The following is a 16,929-nucleotide window of genomic DNA, read 5'->3' on the forward strand; positions in this document are numbered from 1 at the left end:
ACACTAGCCTTCAGCATAGAAGCTCAGGGACAACACCCAAGCCCTGAGTTCAAGCCCTAGGACTAACACACACACACACACACACACACACACAAAGACAAAGAAAAAGCTAATCATATATGAAGTTTTCATTAGTCTGAGAGGCCAGAGATCAGGAGAAATTGATAAACTTTCAGCTATGTCCCATGATCACTAGAGTTAGGGCTGCTCTGGAACAACTGTCAGAAGTAAAGCTACTAGAAGGACAAATTTGCTAATCGATTACTATAGAAATGTGAGGGTATCACTGATTTGACTGGCTTCTGGTATCATAAATTTCAGAAGCCTTGGAACAGGTATAGTACCTTTCAGAAACTTAATTTATTAAGAGGTCATCATTGTACTGATTAGAAGTTACATCTAATTCATAGTAACTAATCGCAGTTACTTATGAAGCACAGTCTTGGGGAGCTGAGGTTCAAAATTAAGTCGAGGCAACAAGATAGTGAGATCCCATCTCAACAACAAAATGAGCATGGTGCTTAAGGGCTGTAATGTGAAAACCTTAGGTAGGAGAATTACAGTTTAAGATTAGTTATGGTCAGAAATATGACAGCCTGCTAAAAAAATAACTAAAGCATTGGAGGACTGGCGGGGTGGGGGGGCATGACTCCCGTAGTAAAGAATCTACATAGTAAGTATGAGGCCCTAAGTTTAAATACCAGTACTTCTCTATCAAAAAATTACAAAAATGAACATCGTTCATTGTGATATATGGAGATTAAACTCAGAGAATACTTAGAGAGTCTCCACTGTCCACTGTCAGTACCAATAAGAAGCATATTTTAAAATTGGAAACAAACACAGAGAACTACAGAAAACTAGAACTATCCAACAGAAAGGCCAAGCACAACCAATGGACAGAAAAGAAATGGTAAAATTTCACATAAGTTTGTTGCAAATATGCCATATATTTTGAGATACATGGGAGGTAGAAAACTATCAGAACAGGAATGATTTAGTGGGGTAGAAGTGCAGAGACAGTGAGTTTGGCTACCTGAGTTGACTTTGCTTTTATAACAGGTTAGTTTTTTTTGTTTTTGATTGTTTTTGTTTTTGTTTTTGTCAGTCATGGGGCTTGAACTATGGGTCTGGGTGCTGTCCCTCAGCTCTTCAGCTCAAGGCTAGTGCTCTATCACTTGAGCCACAGCACCACTTTCAGTTTTCTGGTGGTTTATTGGAGATAAGTCTCACAGGTGTTTCTGCCCAGGCTGGCTTTGAACTGCAATCCTCAGATCTCTGCCTCCTGAGTAGCTAGGATTACAGGCATGAGCCACTGGTGCCCAACTATAACAGGTTAATTTTAACGATCAAGCAAAGTCTGTGATGCCAAACACAGCCTGAAATGCACCTCAGGTACTCAGAGATTGTTCTGTCTGCAAGTAGTTAAATGTGAGGACAAATAAGGGCATTTCTCAAACATCATGAGAAAATGGGAGAACTTATGTGGCAATAATAAGGGTGCCGATGGTAGGGTGCCCATTAATAGGAAAAAATGAGAGAATGGCAAGGACAGGGACCTGTCACCTATGAAGAGTATTGTTGGAAGGAGATAACAGCAAGCATAGGAAGTAAGTCTAGAAGTGTAGTAATATCGGATGCTCTTAGTAAAAAAGGAGGTTTGGACATCATTAAGTACATAAAGTTCTAGAGGATAGCTTTATCTATACCAGCAGTGACTTCAATGAGGTGGTAGCTGTGGTACACACCCACAGACAAAGGGGCACTGGTTCTAAAGTCAGGTGATGAATTCTGTTATGTTTGGAAACAAGTTCATTAAGAACAAGGACATAGGAATGTCATGGGCTACAGAAATTGAAGTAGGCTGCTGAATGGTAGACAGTCTAGCTATTGTCACTGAATTTAAAGGGTATTGTAGCAGTTTGGGCAGTGGCAGCAAAGTGTCGATTTCATCCAATATTTGGACAATATAAATGGTTCTTAAAATTTAAATGTTAATTACTTCAGGTGGTACTAGAGACTGTTAGAAACTTTCAGGGCTGAAAATAGAGCAAAATGACCTGTAAGAACTGATGGTAGAGTGGGGCCAATTATAGAGTAATACAAGATTTTCTAAGTAATTTATGTGAATATTTGAGACAGTGGGTAAACAGTGGAATTAAACAAAGAAGAAAGCTGTATTTGATTACAGAGATTTAAGGGAAATGATGAGTAGTTGAGAGAGCAGTAACTTTTGCCACAAGTTGCCACAAAAAAAAACATTTTTTGTACTAAAAGAGAGAGTGTTAGAAATTTTGAGATATTTACGATGGAGAAAGCACTCTATTTGTTCACTAATAAGGTGAGTAAATATCCATGAAGAGAAATAATGATTCCCCATTTGGTATTTAGGAAGATTTGCAGACTAAAAGGTATTGGGCCTTTCAGAGAGATTATTATTAGATAAAACATCTAGTCTCTCGTTTCCTCTTTTCACTTTAAGGCTGAAAAATCCCTAGTGCAGTGATAATTTTCTTTGAAATGCTTTCAAATATATTTGTCAACAGTGAGCTGCAAAAAATAATCAAGGCCAAATGTATTCAATTTTTCTAATTTTTAAAATTGATGAGCCATGATCTTCTAATGTGTTGATTTCAATTTTCAAGCATGGCATCTTTATGATGTTGGATTAAAGTATGAATCTTGGCTGTAGGCCAATATTTTCATATGGTTTCTCTTTTAGAGACAATCCATTAACAAACTGATGACTTAAACTGGACCAGTATAGTGAATGAAGAATTTCCTGAAAATTCCTTCCACCTAAATTTTAATAGGTGCTTACTGTTGAAGACTCATGTCTTTCATTGTTACCTGCAATTGTTTTGTATTTATCACCAGTCAAATTTGGAAGTGAATTTGAAGTGGATAGAATCGAGATTACCATTTTTCTTGGCTTTGTGAAAAGCACTTGTGCTATTTTGATGAATCTGAATGTTTTCATTTATGGTAACCCATCTTAGTTTTCAAACTAAAGGTCAGAATCTCCCAGGTTCACAAGGAAATTTCCAGTTCAAAAAATCCTTACTGAGAAAACTAAAAGGAATAATCTGAACAGGATGAAAAACTACTCCTAATTTTTCCAGAGATCCAGGAAGTATTTAACAATGCAGAAAAGTTCAAAGGACGTCTGGAATTTGAAGATTACTCTTGCCAGGCAACAGTGGCTCATACCTGTAATCCTAGCTACTCAGGAGTCTGAGATCTGAGGATCATGATTTGAAGGAAAGTCCAACTAATCACCAAAAAGGTGGAAGTAGAGCTGTGGTTCAAGTAGTAGAGCACAAGCCTTGGGTGAAAAAGCTAAGGGACAGTGCCCAGGCCCTGAATTCAAGCCTCAGGACCAGCACAAAAATTACTTTCTTAGTTCATTGTTCTTTGATTCATTGAGTTCTTTAAAGAAGCAGAACCTAAAGCATAAGTGTGTAGAGGGAATGGAGGAGAGAAAAAACTGGGATGAGAAATGTTCAAAAACAAAGTAAAATATAGAAATATTGAAAGACAAAAGAATAACAGATTAAAAGGAACTAAAAGGTGGCTCAAAAGTAGATCCATTGAAGGAAGAAAGAATAAAATAGTAAAGGGAGCTAAATGTTGGCTCAAAGTGGATATTAAGGAAGGGAAAGAAGTTAGTATGAAGGAAATGGTGAGACCTTAGGTTTTAGAAAAGAGAGTTGATTTTTGGAAGAAAAAAATACCTTCTGAAATTTTGGTGGGAGATGAATCCAGCTCTTCATACTAGACAAAATTAGTAGAACATTACTTAAATGATGACTTGGATATGCAGGTCTTGGGAACACCTACCAAGTAAATAAGGTTGGGAGGTACTCCAAGATCCCCTAAAAGTTTGTTGAAGTTATAAGCTGTCTTTTGCAAAGTTTTGGTATTTGGGGAGAAAATGAATGAAATCAGAACTTCAAGGATAGATCATGTGCCTTGTGTAGTAGGAGCTTGAAGTACATCAGTTACTTTGAAGTTTTTCCCTGATGATGAACAAAACATCTGTTGGAGCTAAAGGCCTTTAACAACAAAATGTGATTTCTCAGCAGAGACCTATGGATAATAATTTCACTCTAGAATGTAATGGGACATTAAACAAAATTATGGTTTTTCCAAGAACTAATAAGGGTTATGAACCTCATTCCAAAACACTGAAGTAGAATACAGGAAGAGAAAGAGAGCATATAAATAAGGTCAAATCCTGACTGCATTAAAAATAACAAAGTCTGATGCATGGAATAAAGAGAGGAAGCATAACTTACCACCATGAATCTTGGTTTTCCTAGCCAAAGTCATGACTGATTCTGAAAGCTGACAGTAATGCCTGGGTAAAGAGAGCAGAGTCCAAAGGTCAATCAAAATTCTAAGTCATGTGAACATATTAAGACTTAACAAAGAAAGCAATCCAAGTAAAGACATTTTTATTTAGGGGTGCACTGTTGTAATAAATATATGCTCAAAGTCAAAGGCAGAAATGTCTCAGGAAAAAATGAAAAAGCAAAAGCTGTTATATATAGAACCATGGGATTGGTAGCTATGGAAGGAGAAATGAGATTCTTAAAACTTTTCTCGATATTTTTTGAAACTTAATGAAATGTGTCAATCACTGCAGTAACAGAAAAGAGTAAGCAGATGTTACTACTTGTTTTTAGGACCATAAGGTGTGACCTCGGTCTAAAAATGAAGCAAATTATAGTATGATACGTTTTCACAAAATTTAGTACAAAGATGCTTTAGTCAAGTCCATCTAAACTGTGCCCATCTCACCAAGTTTGGTCCTCCTTGTCAGGGAGTACCTTAAGCAAGGCTTTTGGTTTAACATGAAACCATTTATGCACATGACATATTAAGAAATGCACCGAGGGCTGGGAAAGTGGCTCAGTGGTATAGCACTTGCCTTGTATGCATGAGGCCCTGGGTTCAATTCCCCAGCACAACATAAGCAAAAAGAAAAAAAGCCAGAAGTGGCGCTGTGGCTCAAGTGGTAGAGCGCTAGCCTTGAGCTGAAGAGCTGAGGGACAGCGCCCAGGCCCAGAGTTTAGGCCCTACTGGACCCAAAAAAGAAATGTGCCAATGGCTCACTCCTGTAATCCTTGCTACTCAGGAGGCTGAGATGTGATAATCGTGGTTCAAATCCTGCCTAGGCAAGAAAGTCCATGAGACTCTTATCTCCAATAAACCACTTAGAAAACCGGCAGTGGCACCGTGGCTCAAGTGGTAGAGTGCTAGCATTGAGCTGAAGAGCTGAGGGACAGCACCCAGGCCCTGAGTTCAAGACCCATGACTGACAAAAAAAAAAAAAAAGAATGAAAAAGAATGAAATGCATGATCAATTAGCAAACTTCAAATCTAGAGCAAATCCAGGATAGGAAGACAGATATTAATGTAGGTTGCTGGTAACCTACTAGAGGAGAGTCTAGTAGGAAATGCCTGGTTTACATCGTTTTCATCCTAGGATATGTTTTGGCACAGGTCCATGTATAGAGAGGACAATAAGGCCAGGAAAGGAAATAGTAAATAGTAAGAGTTTAATGGGTTGAGGCAGGCTTAGCATATAGTACATGGATACAGAATGCTGTCAGCTTAGGTAAAAGATAGAAAAAGCTGTATGGATGTAGGATTCAGTCAACTCCCAGATACTCTGATTCTGAGCTTATTAGAGTCTTATATAAAATATGGCACTCAAGCTCTACTCAGGTATCCAGGTTCGGACATGCCCAGTCAGTCCTAGGAATAATCAGAGTTTAATTTTGGTTCATTTGTTTTTCATGTCCTCAGTAAAGCAGATGAGCATGTGATCTTGGGCTAGTCTGCCTGAGAAGTTGAAGCAATCAAGATGCGACTAGTAGTCCTAATTTGGGTCCTTATCGGTCTATATTTATCTGCCTGACAATGGATTTAGTCATTATCATGTTCTCTAGCCTTTGTCTGAGTTTAATTTTGTTCTTCCATAGTAGAAGTAGTGAAGAGGACATGAACATCTCTCCACTTCAATAAGTAAGAGTAAGGTATTAAAATTCCTTACAGTATTCAAATTGAGAGGAGTGTTAAGAAGTTACCCAGTTTAACTTCAACTGGAGACATAGAGAAAAGAATGTAAACTCTCATGGTCTCTTCTACATCTGCCACCTCACTAAGAGGATAGAGGAAGGAGTAATCGGGAGGCCTAAAGAGGAGACTGAGTGGATTTAACTGGTGGGAACTAGCTGAAGTGAACTTTCAGATGAAGAAGAAAATGAGAAAAACAAGGGACAGAGGTGGGATCTTCAGATGCTGATAGAGTCATAGATGAGGAGGATAGGACAGGATCTAGGAATCTTTTTTTATTGTAGGAGCAAAGGAAAGAATAAAGGAAAGTGAGAGGAATGGTGAGGAAGGAGACTCTGATTGGGAGGGAGGATTTGAGGGTCACTACACTAGAGGAACATCTAAACAGAAATCATCAGGATCCTCCATTGGGGAAGCTGAAGGAGGAAAAAAAAATGGGGTGGGGTAAAAAGAAGCATTTGATAGGAAAAGTGAGGTCTAAATACTGGGAAAGAACCCAAAAGGTCAGAATGTGAGGAACTTTTCAACATTTTCAATGTTTTGATGGTAAAGACAAAGTTGAAGGATAATTTTAAAATGGAGAGAACCATTTTTAGGCAAAAACCCTTGGTTCTCTAGTATATATTTTCATCAGATGACATTATAGAAGATCAGGTCTTTCTTTGTGCTTCAGTCAGGCCCATCTTCTTTCAGTTTATAAGAAAATACCAAAGAAATGAGTTTATGAGGTACTTATAGAGTATGGCTCTAAATGACAACTAAAAGGAGACAAAAACTAAATTTAACAGGGTGGACATTTTCAGCTTAGAGTTGAGATGAAGCATTCCCTCTCATAATGACCCACAGGAACTTCCTGAGTTTGGGTGTCCCAAAGCCACAGAGAAAATGGCTTGAAGAGGACTAGTAAGACATATTCCCTTTTTACTCAGGCCTTGCCTAGAAGATGATGATCTGACAATGGATCTGAAAATGGAATTGTAAATCTTAAACCTAGAAAATTACATTCTGGTCTCAATACATGTATTTCCCTAAAAAAAAAAAACAAAGTAAGAAGTAAGACTTAACCCACATATTGAGAGGATGGTCCCACAAACTAGAGTAACTGAGTAGCAATGGGAGAAGTCTCCTCTACTGGCCTCTGGATATGTTAGTCCTGCAGCTTTGTTCAATACAGAAGGTATGAAGAATTCACCAAGACTTGAACTAGCAAGTCAAAAAGCAAAGTTTCAACAGGTGCCAGTGTTTCACCCCTGTAGTTCTGGCTACCCAGAAGGCTAGAAGATTGTGGTTTAAAGTGAGCTGCAGCAGAAAAGTTCATGAGAGTCCATCTCCAAAATAACTAGCAAAAAGTCAGTTTGGGAGCCGGGTGCCTGTGGCTCATGTCTGTAATCCTAGCTACTCAGGAGGCTGAGATCTGAGGATCGTGGTTCAAAGCCAGCCTGGGCAGGAAAATCTGTCAAACTCTTATCTCTAATAAACCACCAGAAAAACTGGAAGTGGTACTGTGGTTCAAGTGGTAGAGTGCTAGCCTTGAGCTGAAGAGCTGAGGGATAGTGCCCAGAGCTCAAGCCCTATGATCGACAAAAAAAAAAAAAAAAAAAAAAAAAGTTAGTTTGGTTGTGGTAGAGCACCTGCTAAGCAAGCAAACTGAGTGTTAGGTCCTCAGTTCAAAGCCTAGTACCAGGAAATAAAATAAAATAAAAGGAAAGGAAAGGAAAAAGAGGGAGAGAAGGGGAGAGAGAGGGAGGGAAGGCAGGTGGGAAGGAGGAAGTGAGGGAAAGTAAGGTTTATGCACTTTCCAAAAAAAGGAAAGGGACCATAAACAGCATTAGCCCTGTGGGATATTCAGAATAAAGCTTTAAAGCCTTTTTGTAAGGCAGGTGTAGGAAGCTGGGAGGGGGGCTGGAATAGGCAATAGTTGGAACCTTTGATGAATGGTGGGATGTGTCTTGATTAGGCCATCATGCTGACTAGGAGGTCGTTTTGCCTGGACACATGCCAGTGTTTCTGGGTACCATGGTTTCTTAGAAAATAGCAGAATTACTTCCTGAGTCTGAAAAAGATAAAGCAAAGTTAGGCAAGAACCTGTTCAAAATGGGATTTAGATACAAAAGGAAATTACTCACTCCTGTATCTTGGCTTCATAGGGAAGGCTTGATAGAAGCATATGGAAGTGTTTTATATTTGGGGTGTACAGTCTAGAGGAAGAAACAGTGGGATGTCCATGGGTGTAGAGATTATCTATTAAAATAAGACTCAGCAGGAAGTGTATAGGTAATGGAGAAATGAAGAGAAAGTGTATGAAATAGAATATATGATTTAGGACTTAGTAAGTGGTACATAGGCAGACAATGCAATGAATCTAGGGCAGGTCTTGTTAGGTGATTCATAGGTAGAGAACACAGCCAGTCATGAGTATAAGTTAGCAGGTAATACCTGAGGAACTTAGCATCTACTTAGAGGATGACTCAGCAGGAAATACACAGGTAGAGTAGCCAGTTTTAGGGGAGGAGCCAACCCTAAAATAATCCTGACAGAATATCTAAGGAAGAACTAAGTAGATATCCCATGAGTTAGGAGTGATGCTAAGTGTGGGGAAGATAAGACTAAAAGATGAGAATGGCTACAGGGCAATATTGAAGGAAGTACCAGGTGGAGGATTGATTTCTCTCTCCTAGGAGAAAACAGGACAAGAAATGCTAATGTGGAAGGCACAGTCTATCTAAGAGAGGACATGACATGAGGTGCATGGGTGTAAGGCCAGTTAGCTTAGGGAAGAATTTGCCAGAAAGTACAAGGGTAGAGAGGGAATATCCCAACTTAGGCTAGATTCAACAGAAAAAGAATTGATGGAAGAAAATCAGCCTTGAGTGTTGGTCAGTAGGTATATGAGTGAACATAGATGACTGTTGTAAAGAAATTTATATATTAATCAAAGTGACAATAACACTACTTAATAAACATAATATTTAAATGACTACCTATAAGCCATTTAGTTTCATCAAAAGACCTATGTCAGCTTAGGAAAATAAAAATTGACCTATGTATTAAAAAGCATGCTTACATTGTATTTAGCATTGATAAATTAATGTTAAGTTTATTAAATACTAAAGATTAACATTTTTTCAAATGTCTATTTAAATCAATGATATAGTTTTGATTTTTTTCTTTTGTGCTGATACTGGGGCTTGAACTCAGAGCCACAAACTCTCACTTGGCTTTTTCACTCAGGGCTGGTACTCTATCACTTTAGCCACGCTTCAACTTCTGGTTCTTTTGCTGGTTAATTAGAGGTATGAGTCTCACAGCAGCCTCCCGAGTATAGGCATAAGCCGCCAGTGGCCAGTGATTTTTTTTTTTGTCAGTCGTGGGGCCTGAACTCTGGGCTTGGGCGCTGTCCCTGTGCTCTTCAGCTCAAAGTGAGCACTCTACCTCTTGAGCCACAGCGCCACTTCTGGTTTCTAGTGGTTTATTGGAGATCAGAATCTCATGAACTTTTCTGCCCAGGCTGGCTTTGGACCGTGATCCTCAGATCTCAGCCTCCTGAGTAGCTAGGATTACAGGCGTGAGCCACAGGAGCCCAGCTTGGCCAGTGATTTTGAATTGTAAAACAAGGTTTTTTTTTTAAAGATTTTTCATTATCTAGTGTGATACATTTATAAAATGAAAGATTCAAATTTCTTTATCTTCAGGGAAATTTAGAACTTTTCAATTTATTTAGCTAGGTATGACAATTAAAATAGTGCTGTTATGAGGGAAGGGGGCACATTGTCCACTCATTGATAACTCCTCCGCACATCACCTTTACAATAACAACTTAAAAGGAAAATAAAATTAAAGATTTTTTAAAAAGAATGATACTCATTAATTTTAAAGAATTTATAGTATAATAAGTAACAAGTAGAGAAAGTAAATATTTTACTTACATAACAAAACTGAAGACATTTCTGAAGTAGGGAATCATAGGCATACTAGCCCAGGAACAGAGAACTTTTCAGCTAAATTTCACAAGTCTCAATCAGGGGTGAAGAATAAACAGAGTCAGGCGCTGGTGACTCATGCCTGTAATCCTAGCTATTCGGGAGGCTGAGATCTGAGGATCATGATTCAAAGCCAGCCTAGGCAGGAAAGTCTGTGAGACTCTTATCTCCAATTAACCACCAGAAAACCGGAAGTGAAGCTGTGGCTCAAGTGGTAGAGTACTCCTCTTGAACTAAAGAGCTCAGAGACAGTGCGCAGGCCCAGAATTTAAGCCTTACGACCAACAACAACAACAAAAAGAGTAAACATGGAAACAGGAAAACTCATATCAAAATCCAATAGCTGTTCCTCTTCCAGAAAGCATGAAATTTTCCATATTAACCTGAAAATAAACAATGGACAAACTAGATTCTGTATTTTCTCCCACACATCAGAGAGCAGAGCTCTTTCAATGATCAATCCATTAAAAAGAAATCCAGAGCTGAGCGCTGATGGCTCAAACTTGTAATCCTAGCTACTCAGGAAGCTGAGATCTGAGGATTGTGGTTCAAAACCAGCACAGGAAGGAACTTCGTGAAACTTTTGTCACCAATTAACCACAAGAAAACCGGGAGTGATTCAAGTGGTAATATGCTCAACTTGAGCCAAAGAGCTTAAGGACAGTGCCCAAGCCCAGAGATTAAGCCCCTTGACTGACAAAAAAAAAAGAAAGAAAGCCAAACCATCAGACTATAAAATAAATTCTCATCATATGTCTAATGTCTAAGCAATTACATCATTTGGCATATATACAAGGAAAGTAAACACCCATATTCACACAAAACACTGTACCTGGATGTTCAAAGCAACAATCTTTTATAATAGCCAAGCAAGAGAAATAACATGATAAACAGAAAGTGAAGTATGCATGTAATGGACTGTTTTATAGCTAGATGGTGAATGGAGTACTGATAAGCATTATGATGTGTATGAAGCCTGACGATGTGCAAAGGGAAAGTAGCAAGATACCAAAAGCTATATATCATTTATGTAACAAGTCTGGAAGAGGAAACTCATAGAGGGTAGTAGAGCAATATTTTTCAAGGAATGACATGAGAGTATATTATATTTGGAGAGGAGAGTCCAAACAGGCAGTCTTGGGCTTTACACATATATGTAGTAGACTTCTACCACTGGAGTTTCTATGGCTTTCAGAGGTAAATCAATTGGACATAATCTGGGTTTCTCCTCCAAAATGACTAGAGATAACTATTCAAAACTGTAAAATTATGACACTCAATCCTATCTGAATATGTTGTAAAATATTTATCACATAAAAGTCTGGCAAATGTTAAATTGGCATACACTATAATTACTTCAAAGGGGAATAATAACACAAATAAGATTGATAACAGAAATAGTAAGAACATTGAGATGAATAAGGAAATGGGGCTAACACTGGTTTGAGTCTTGTGTGAAACAAGGACAATTGAGCCTCTAGTGGAGGTCTGCCATGTCTATCACTGACTTAGAACTTACAGAAGAATGTAAAAGCTCAGAAGTAATGGAAAAGAACAATCCCATAACCTGGAGCTGCATCCTAGAAAGAAGTTTTTCCACTAAAGCAAAGAATCTTCGAGAATATGAAAATCAAGTGGTAAGAGTTCCCTCAGAATCAGAGTCCAGAACTGAGTGAGCAAAGTCCTCTGGGGAAAACACTTCTAGACCTAAGCCTGACCATACTTCAGTGGTCCCCAGTGACATCACAAAGTGCAGGTGGTCACAAAGGAAGTACTTGGACATAAAGCCTGATCATTCCAGAGGCCCAGATTAGAAAGAACATCACCTGAGCTAACAAGAACACATAGCAAACAGCATAGCTAGAAATAAAGAAGGTGAGAACATGCCGAAATCTAAGAGAAGACCTATGACCCGCTCTGCAAGGGCTGAGCTCCAGTTTCCTGTTAGCCGTGTGGACCGGTTCCTGCGTGAGGATAAGTACGCCCAGCGATTGTGCTCTTTAACACCCGTATTCTTGACTGGCATCCTCGAGTATCTGGTGTCCAACATCCTAGACCTGGCTGGCAAGGAGGCCCGTAGAAACGGCACGACATGCATCACCCCGGAACACGTGAAGATGGTCGTGGAAAACCAGAAGGAATTCCAGTTCATCCATCATAACATCAAAGCTCTAGGTGGTGAGATGACCAAACCCAAAGAGTGATGCTGCATCAAACACGGTGCGAGTTCAACAACCTCATCTGTCCTCTGAAATGTCCACACATCATTGATGCTTATTAAATAAAGCATTTGGACCAATGTCAGTGGTTCTGAATCCTCAGTTCGTCGTTGTGAGTGGGAGGGGCCCATAGACATCCAGAGGCGCTACCCCATGGAGGGTTGGGGGGTGGAAGCTGTGGTCAGCAGGGGGTGGAAGCTGTGGTCAGTAAGGGGTGCATGACTAGATGATTTCAAGGGAGCACTTTTCATGGGGGGCTGTGTGGGCAGTGGTCCTGGTGGGAGGAGGCGGCTGAGGAAGAGGAAAGAAAAGGTGTCCTCCTGGGCTCTGAGGAAGAAAGGCCTTAGGAGGCCACAGAAGTGGCTGGAGACCCCCCAAGGCATGTTGGTAACTGGGGAGGTGCCAAAAACCCTGATAGGGGTGGAGACTTTCATCTCCACTGAATGGAAGGGTTCAGATTAGAGAGAGATGGGAGTGGGTTTGGGGGAGAGGGTGGCACCCAGTGGGCATGGACTTTAAGGGGGCATTCACATGAAGACTCAGGAGTGATGGTGAAGCTACAAGAAAATGTACAAAATACAACTACACGTGATTCTTGTAAGTACTCTGTGTACTGCTTTAACTTAGACGTAAGATTCACACCAAGTATCACAGCAATCTGTTCCCTTGACTGGGAGGGTTCACGTTTGAAGTCCTCGAGGGCTGCTGTCTGCTGGCCTTTCACAGAGGCAAGCTCAGAGGCTGCCCACTTAGCTTCCTCCACAGACTCAGGGGATCCGTGTTTCTCCTCCCACACACTGCTTTCCAGTCCCATTATCTTGGACATTTCATCTGCTCCCTCTCAGCGGTACTTTTTTTGCTTTGCTATTCAAATGAACTGAGAAGTAAGAAGTGATCTTGGTTAAGGTGTGTTTGATGACTCTACAAGCAATCACAAATTTATGGGATGGAAAGTGTTGACAATTAGGTTTCTATAAATACAAGGGTCAGTGAGCATTATGTGACAAGAAAACGTTTGAATTTGTACATGCACATCTTCTACTCCTTCTATTCTTAGGACAATCCTATGATTAGCCAAAGGCCAGGCCAGGTTCTTCAGCTTCTAGAGAAGCAGAGAGTAGGTGAAAATTACCAGGCAGAAGGAGCAGAGGCTACCTTGCTTGGTTAATATCTTTCATTTTGATCCCATCTTTCTCCAAAGGACAAAAGGATTTTCAGCCTATGTGATGGCAGCAGTCCTCTAAGTACCAGGCCTGGTATTATGACAAAGCACACTTGATCCTGTGCGGATATGGAAGGAAGGTGATGCAGCTGGTTACAGGTGATTCCATATGAGTTGCTGTGTGAAGCAGCAGTTTGCAAGCACAAGTAGACTTCCATTTGAGAGCACTAAAGATGAAGGGACTCCTCTTGTTTGTCTTATATAAAGAAAGTACTGCTGAGAGGGAGCAGATGAAATGTCCAAGATAATGGGACTGGAAAGCAGTGTGTGGGAGGAGAAACACGGATCCCCTGAGTCTGTGGAGGAAGCTAAGTGGGCAGCCTCTGAGCTTGCCTCTGTGAAAGGCCAGCAGACAGCAGCCCTCGAGGACTTCAAACGTGAACCCTCCCAGTCAAGGGAACAGATTGCTGTGATACTTGGTGTGAATCTTACGTCTAAGGTAAAGCAGTGCACAGAGTACTTACAAGAATCACGTGTAGTTGTATTTTGTACATTTTCTTGTAGCTTCACCATCACTCCTGAGTCTTCATGTGAATGCCCCCTTAAAGTCCATGCCCACTGGGTGCCACCCTCTCCCCCAAACCTACTCCCATCTCTCTCTAATCTGAACCCTTCCATTCAGTGGAGATGAAAGTCTCCACCCCTATCAGGGTTTTTGGCACCTCCCCAGTTACCAACATGCCTTGGGGGGTCTCCAGCCACTTCTGTGGCCTCCTAAGGCCTTTCTTCCTCAGAGCCCAGGAGGACACCTTTTCTTTCCTCTTCCTCAGCCGCCTCCTCCCACCAGGACCACTGCCCACACAGCCCCCCATGAAAAGTGCTCCCTTGAAATCATCTAGTCATGCACCCCTTACTGACCACAGCTTCCACCCCCTGCTGACCACAGCTTCCACCCCCCAACCCTCCATGGGGTAGCGCCTCTGGATGTCTATGGGCCCCTCCCACTCACAACGACGAACTGAGGATTCAGAACCACTGACATTGGTCCAAATGCTTTATTTAATAAGCATCAATGATGTGTGGACATTTCAGAGGACAGATGAGGTTGTTGAACTCGCACCGTGTTTGATGCAGCATCACTCTTTGGGTTTGGTCATCTCACCACCTAGAGCTTTGATGTTATGATGGATGAACTGGAATTCCTTCTGGTTTTCCACGACCATCTTCACGTGTTCCGGGGTGATGCATGTCGTGCCGTTTCTACGGGCCTCCTTGCCAGCCAGGTCTAGGATGTTGGACACCAGATACTCGAGGATGCCAGTCAAGAATACGGGTGTTAAAGAGCACAATCGCTGGGCGTACTTATCCTCACGCAGGAACCGGTCCACACGGCTAACAGGAAACTGGAGCTCAGCCCTTGCAGAGCGGGTCATAGGTCTTCTCTTAGATTTCGGCATGTTCTCACCTTCTTTATTTCTAGCTATGCTGTTTGCTATGTGTTCTTGTTAGCTCAGGTGATGTTCTTTCTAATCTGGGCCTCTGGAATGATCAGGCTTTATGTCCAAGTACTTCCTTTGTGACCACCTGCACTTTGTGATGTCACTGGGGACCACTGAAGTATGGTCAGGCTTAGGTCTAGAAGTGTTTTCCCCAGAGGACTTTGCTCACTCAGTTCTGGACTCTGATTCTGAGGGAACTCTTACCACTTGATTTTCATATTCTCGAAGATTCTTTGCTTTAGTGGAAAAACTTCTTTCTAGGATGCAGCTCCAGGTTATGGGATTGTTCTTTTCCATTACTTCTGAGCTTTTACATTCTTCTGTAAGTTCTAAGTCAGTGATAGACATGGCAGACCTCCACTAGAGGCTCAATTGTCCTTGTTTCACACAAGACTCAAACCAGTGTTAGCCCCATTTCCTTATTCATCTCAATGTTCTTACTATTTCTGTTATCAATCTTATTTGTGTTATTATTCCCCTTTGAAGTAATTATAGTGTATGCCAATTTAACATTTGCCAGACTTTTATGTGATAAATATTTTACAACATATTCAGATAGGATTGAGTGTCATAATTTTACAGTGTTCCTTCTGGGTTTTCACAGGAAACATGAAGTCTCCAAATCCAAATGCCCCTCTCACATGTGGAAGGAATTTTCCACTCGAGAAAAATGAGAAAAGTGTAAGACTCACTTCCTTTAGGAAAGCATAGGCCTAACCAAGTTTTTGCCTTTTGTCCTTTTCTGAAAAGTAGAAATGGTGTATGGTGAGAGAGGATTACTTCTAGCTTAGGTCCCAGAAAGAGGAAACCATTTAGTGACCTGTGGCCTGGTGAGTAAAGAAATTCTGCTAACCAAGTAGATGATCATTAAGAGTCTGACATGGATCAATATAGTAGAAAATATCTATATATCTATGGGAATAGGTGCACCAAGAGTCAAGCTTGATAGGAACTCAAAGGATTATACTGGCTTGATATTTTCATCAACCCAAGAACTAGGAACTAGGCTACGATCTTACCAAAAACATTCTATGACAGCAGAGGTTTTATAACGATGCAGTGCCTCTAACCCCAGAATGCTATAGATCCTGTAGTATATAAGCAAAGAGAGAAGACAGTCTGGCACTTTACAGGTTCCTCTTTTCAACTCAAACACATTATTCCTAGAGCAAAAAAAAATTAGAGTAGAAGCTCACATACCTAATCTGGAAGGTAAATTAAGTTTGTTAGTTCTACACAGGAATTTTAAGAGAAAATTAGCTGCCAATATTTAAAAATTAAGGACATTTTGTCTGAGTATACAGATTTTTTTCCTCTTAAGAAGTCAGAATCTGGGTATGTACATGGTTACAGCCCACTAGACAGGACAAGGTGGTATCCCATTTCAGCAAACATTTGATTTACTATAATTTTCATTCATTTCTACTGAGTTTCATGTGTTGTATCTCTTGAATCATTTATTATCAATACCATGCTTATATTCAACCAGTAAAAATTAATATGTCAATACTAAGCCACAAAAAAATCTTAATAGAACTACAATTAGTTTTATTCCTCTAGAGGTATGTTCTAAATGTAAAGCAAGGCAGTGTGAGGACTTGTATTTGGTATTATTGTAGTCTTTTTCTCCTAATATCCTTTACAAAACTGTAAGGACTACTTTCTTTGTATGTTATGGATTTTATTATAACATTGAAGGAAACTATCTCTAAAATTCTGTTAAGGTAAAATGTACTAAAGTGGAACAACAACTTAGAGGCAAATTTGATAAAGTACATATTATATCTTTGAGTTCTAAAATGTAGAATGAAGGTCATTCATATAGGATAAAGGAGATTCTGATTGACACAAAAAAGTCAATACAGTAAAAGGCAAGGAAGTAGGTTCTTTTTTCCTCTAGGGTTGCTTATTCTGGGTCTATCAGTGCTTATGTGGTCGAAGTTAAAAAAAAAATTATTAGAAGCTTTCTCAAGGTGTACAATCAC

The 16,929-nt window shown here is 40.1% G+C and overlaps 2 protein-coding genes across 2 annotated transcripts; one reads left to right on the top strand and one right to left on the bottom strand.

The window, feature by feature from the left end:
- The first annotated feature begins 11,947 nt into the window (after positions 1–11,947).
- On the top strand, positions 11,948–12,268 carry LOC122128178 (histone H2A-Bbd type 1-like). Its single transcript, XM_042702462.1, has one exon. The coding sequence runs from the start codon at positions 11,948–11,950 to the stop codon at positions 12,266–12,268; it is 321 nt and encodes a 106-aa protein (XP_042558396.1).
- A 2,313-nt stretch (positions 12,269–14,581) lies between these two features.
- Positions 14,582–14,902, bottom strand: LOC122128179 (histone H2A-Bbd type 1-like). Its single transcript, XM_042702463.1, has one exon. It carries the CDS (start codon positions 14,900–14,902, stop codon positions 14,582–14,584), a length of 321 nt encoding a protein of 106 aa, XP_042558397.1.
- Positions 14,903–16,929: the final 2,027 nt, after the last annotated feature.

The sequence above is a fragment of the Dipodomys spectabilis genome, unplaced genomic scaffold, assembly GCF_019054845.1.
Source record: "Dipodomys spectabilis isolate Male_0828 unplaced genomic scaffold, ASM1905484v1 ptg000324l, whole genome shotgun sequence".
NCBI classification, from domain to species: domain Eukaryota; kingdom Metazoa; phylum Chordata; class Mammalia; order Rodentia; family Heteromyidae; genus Dipodomys; species Dipodomys spectabilis.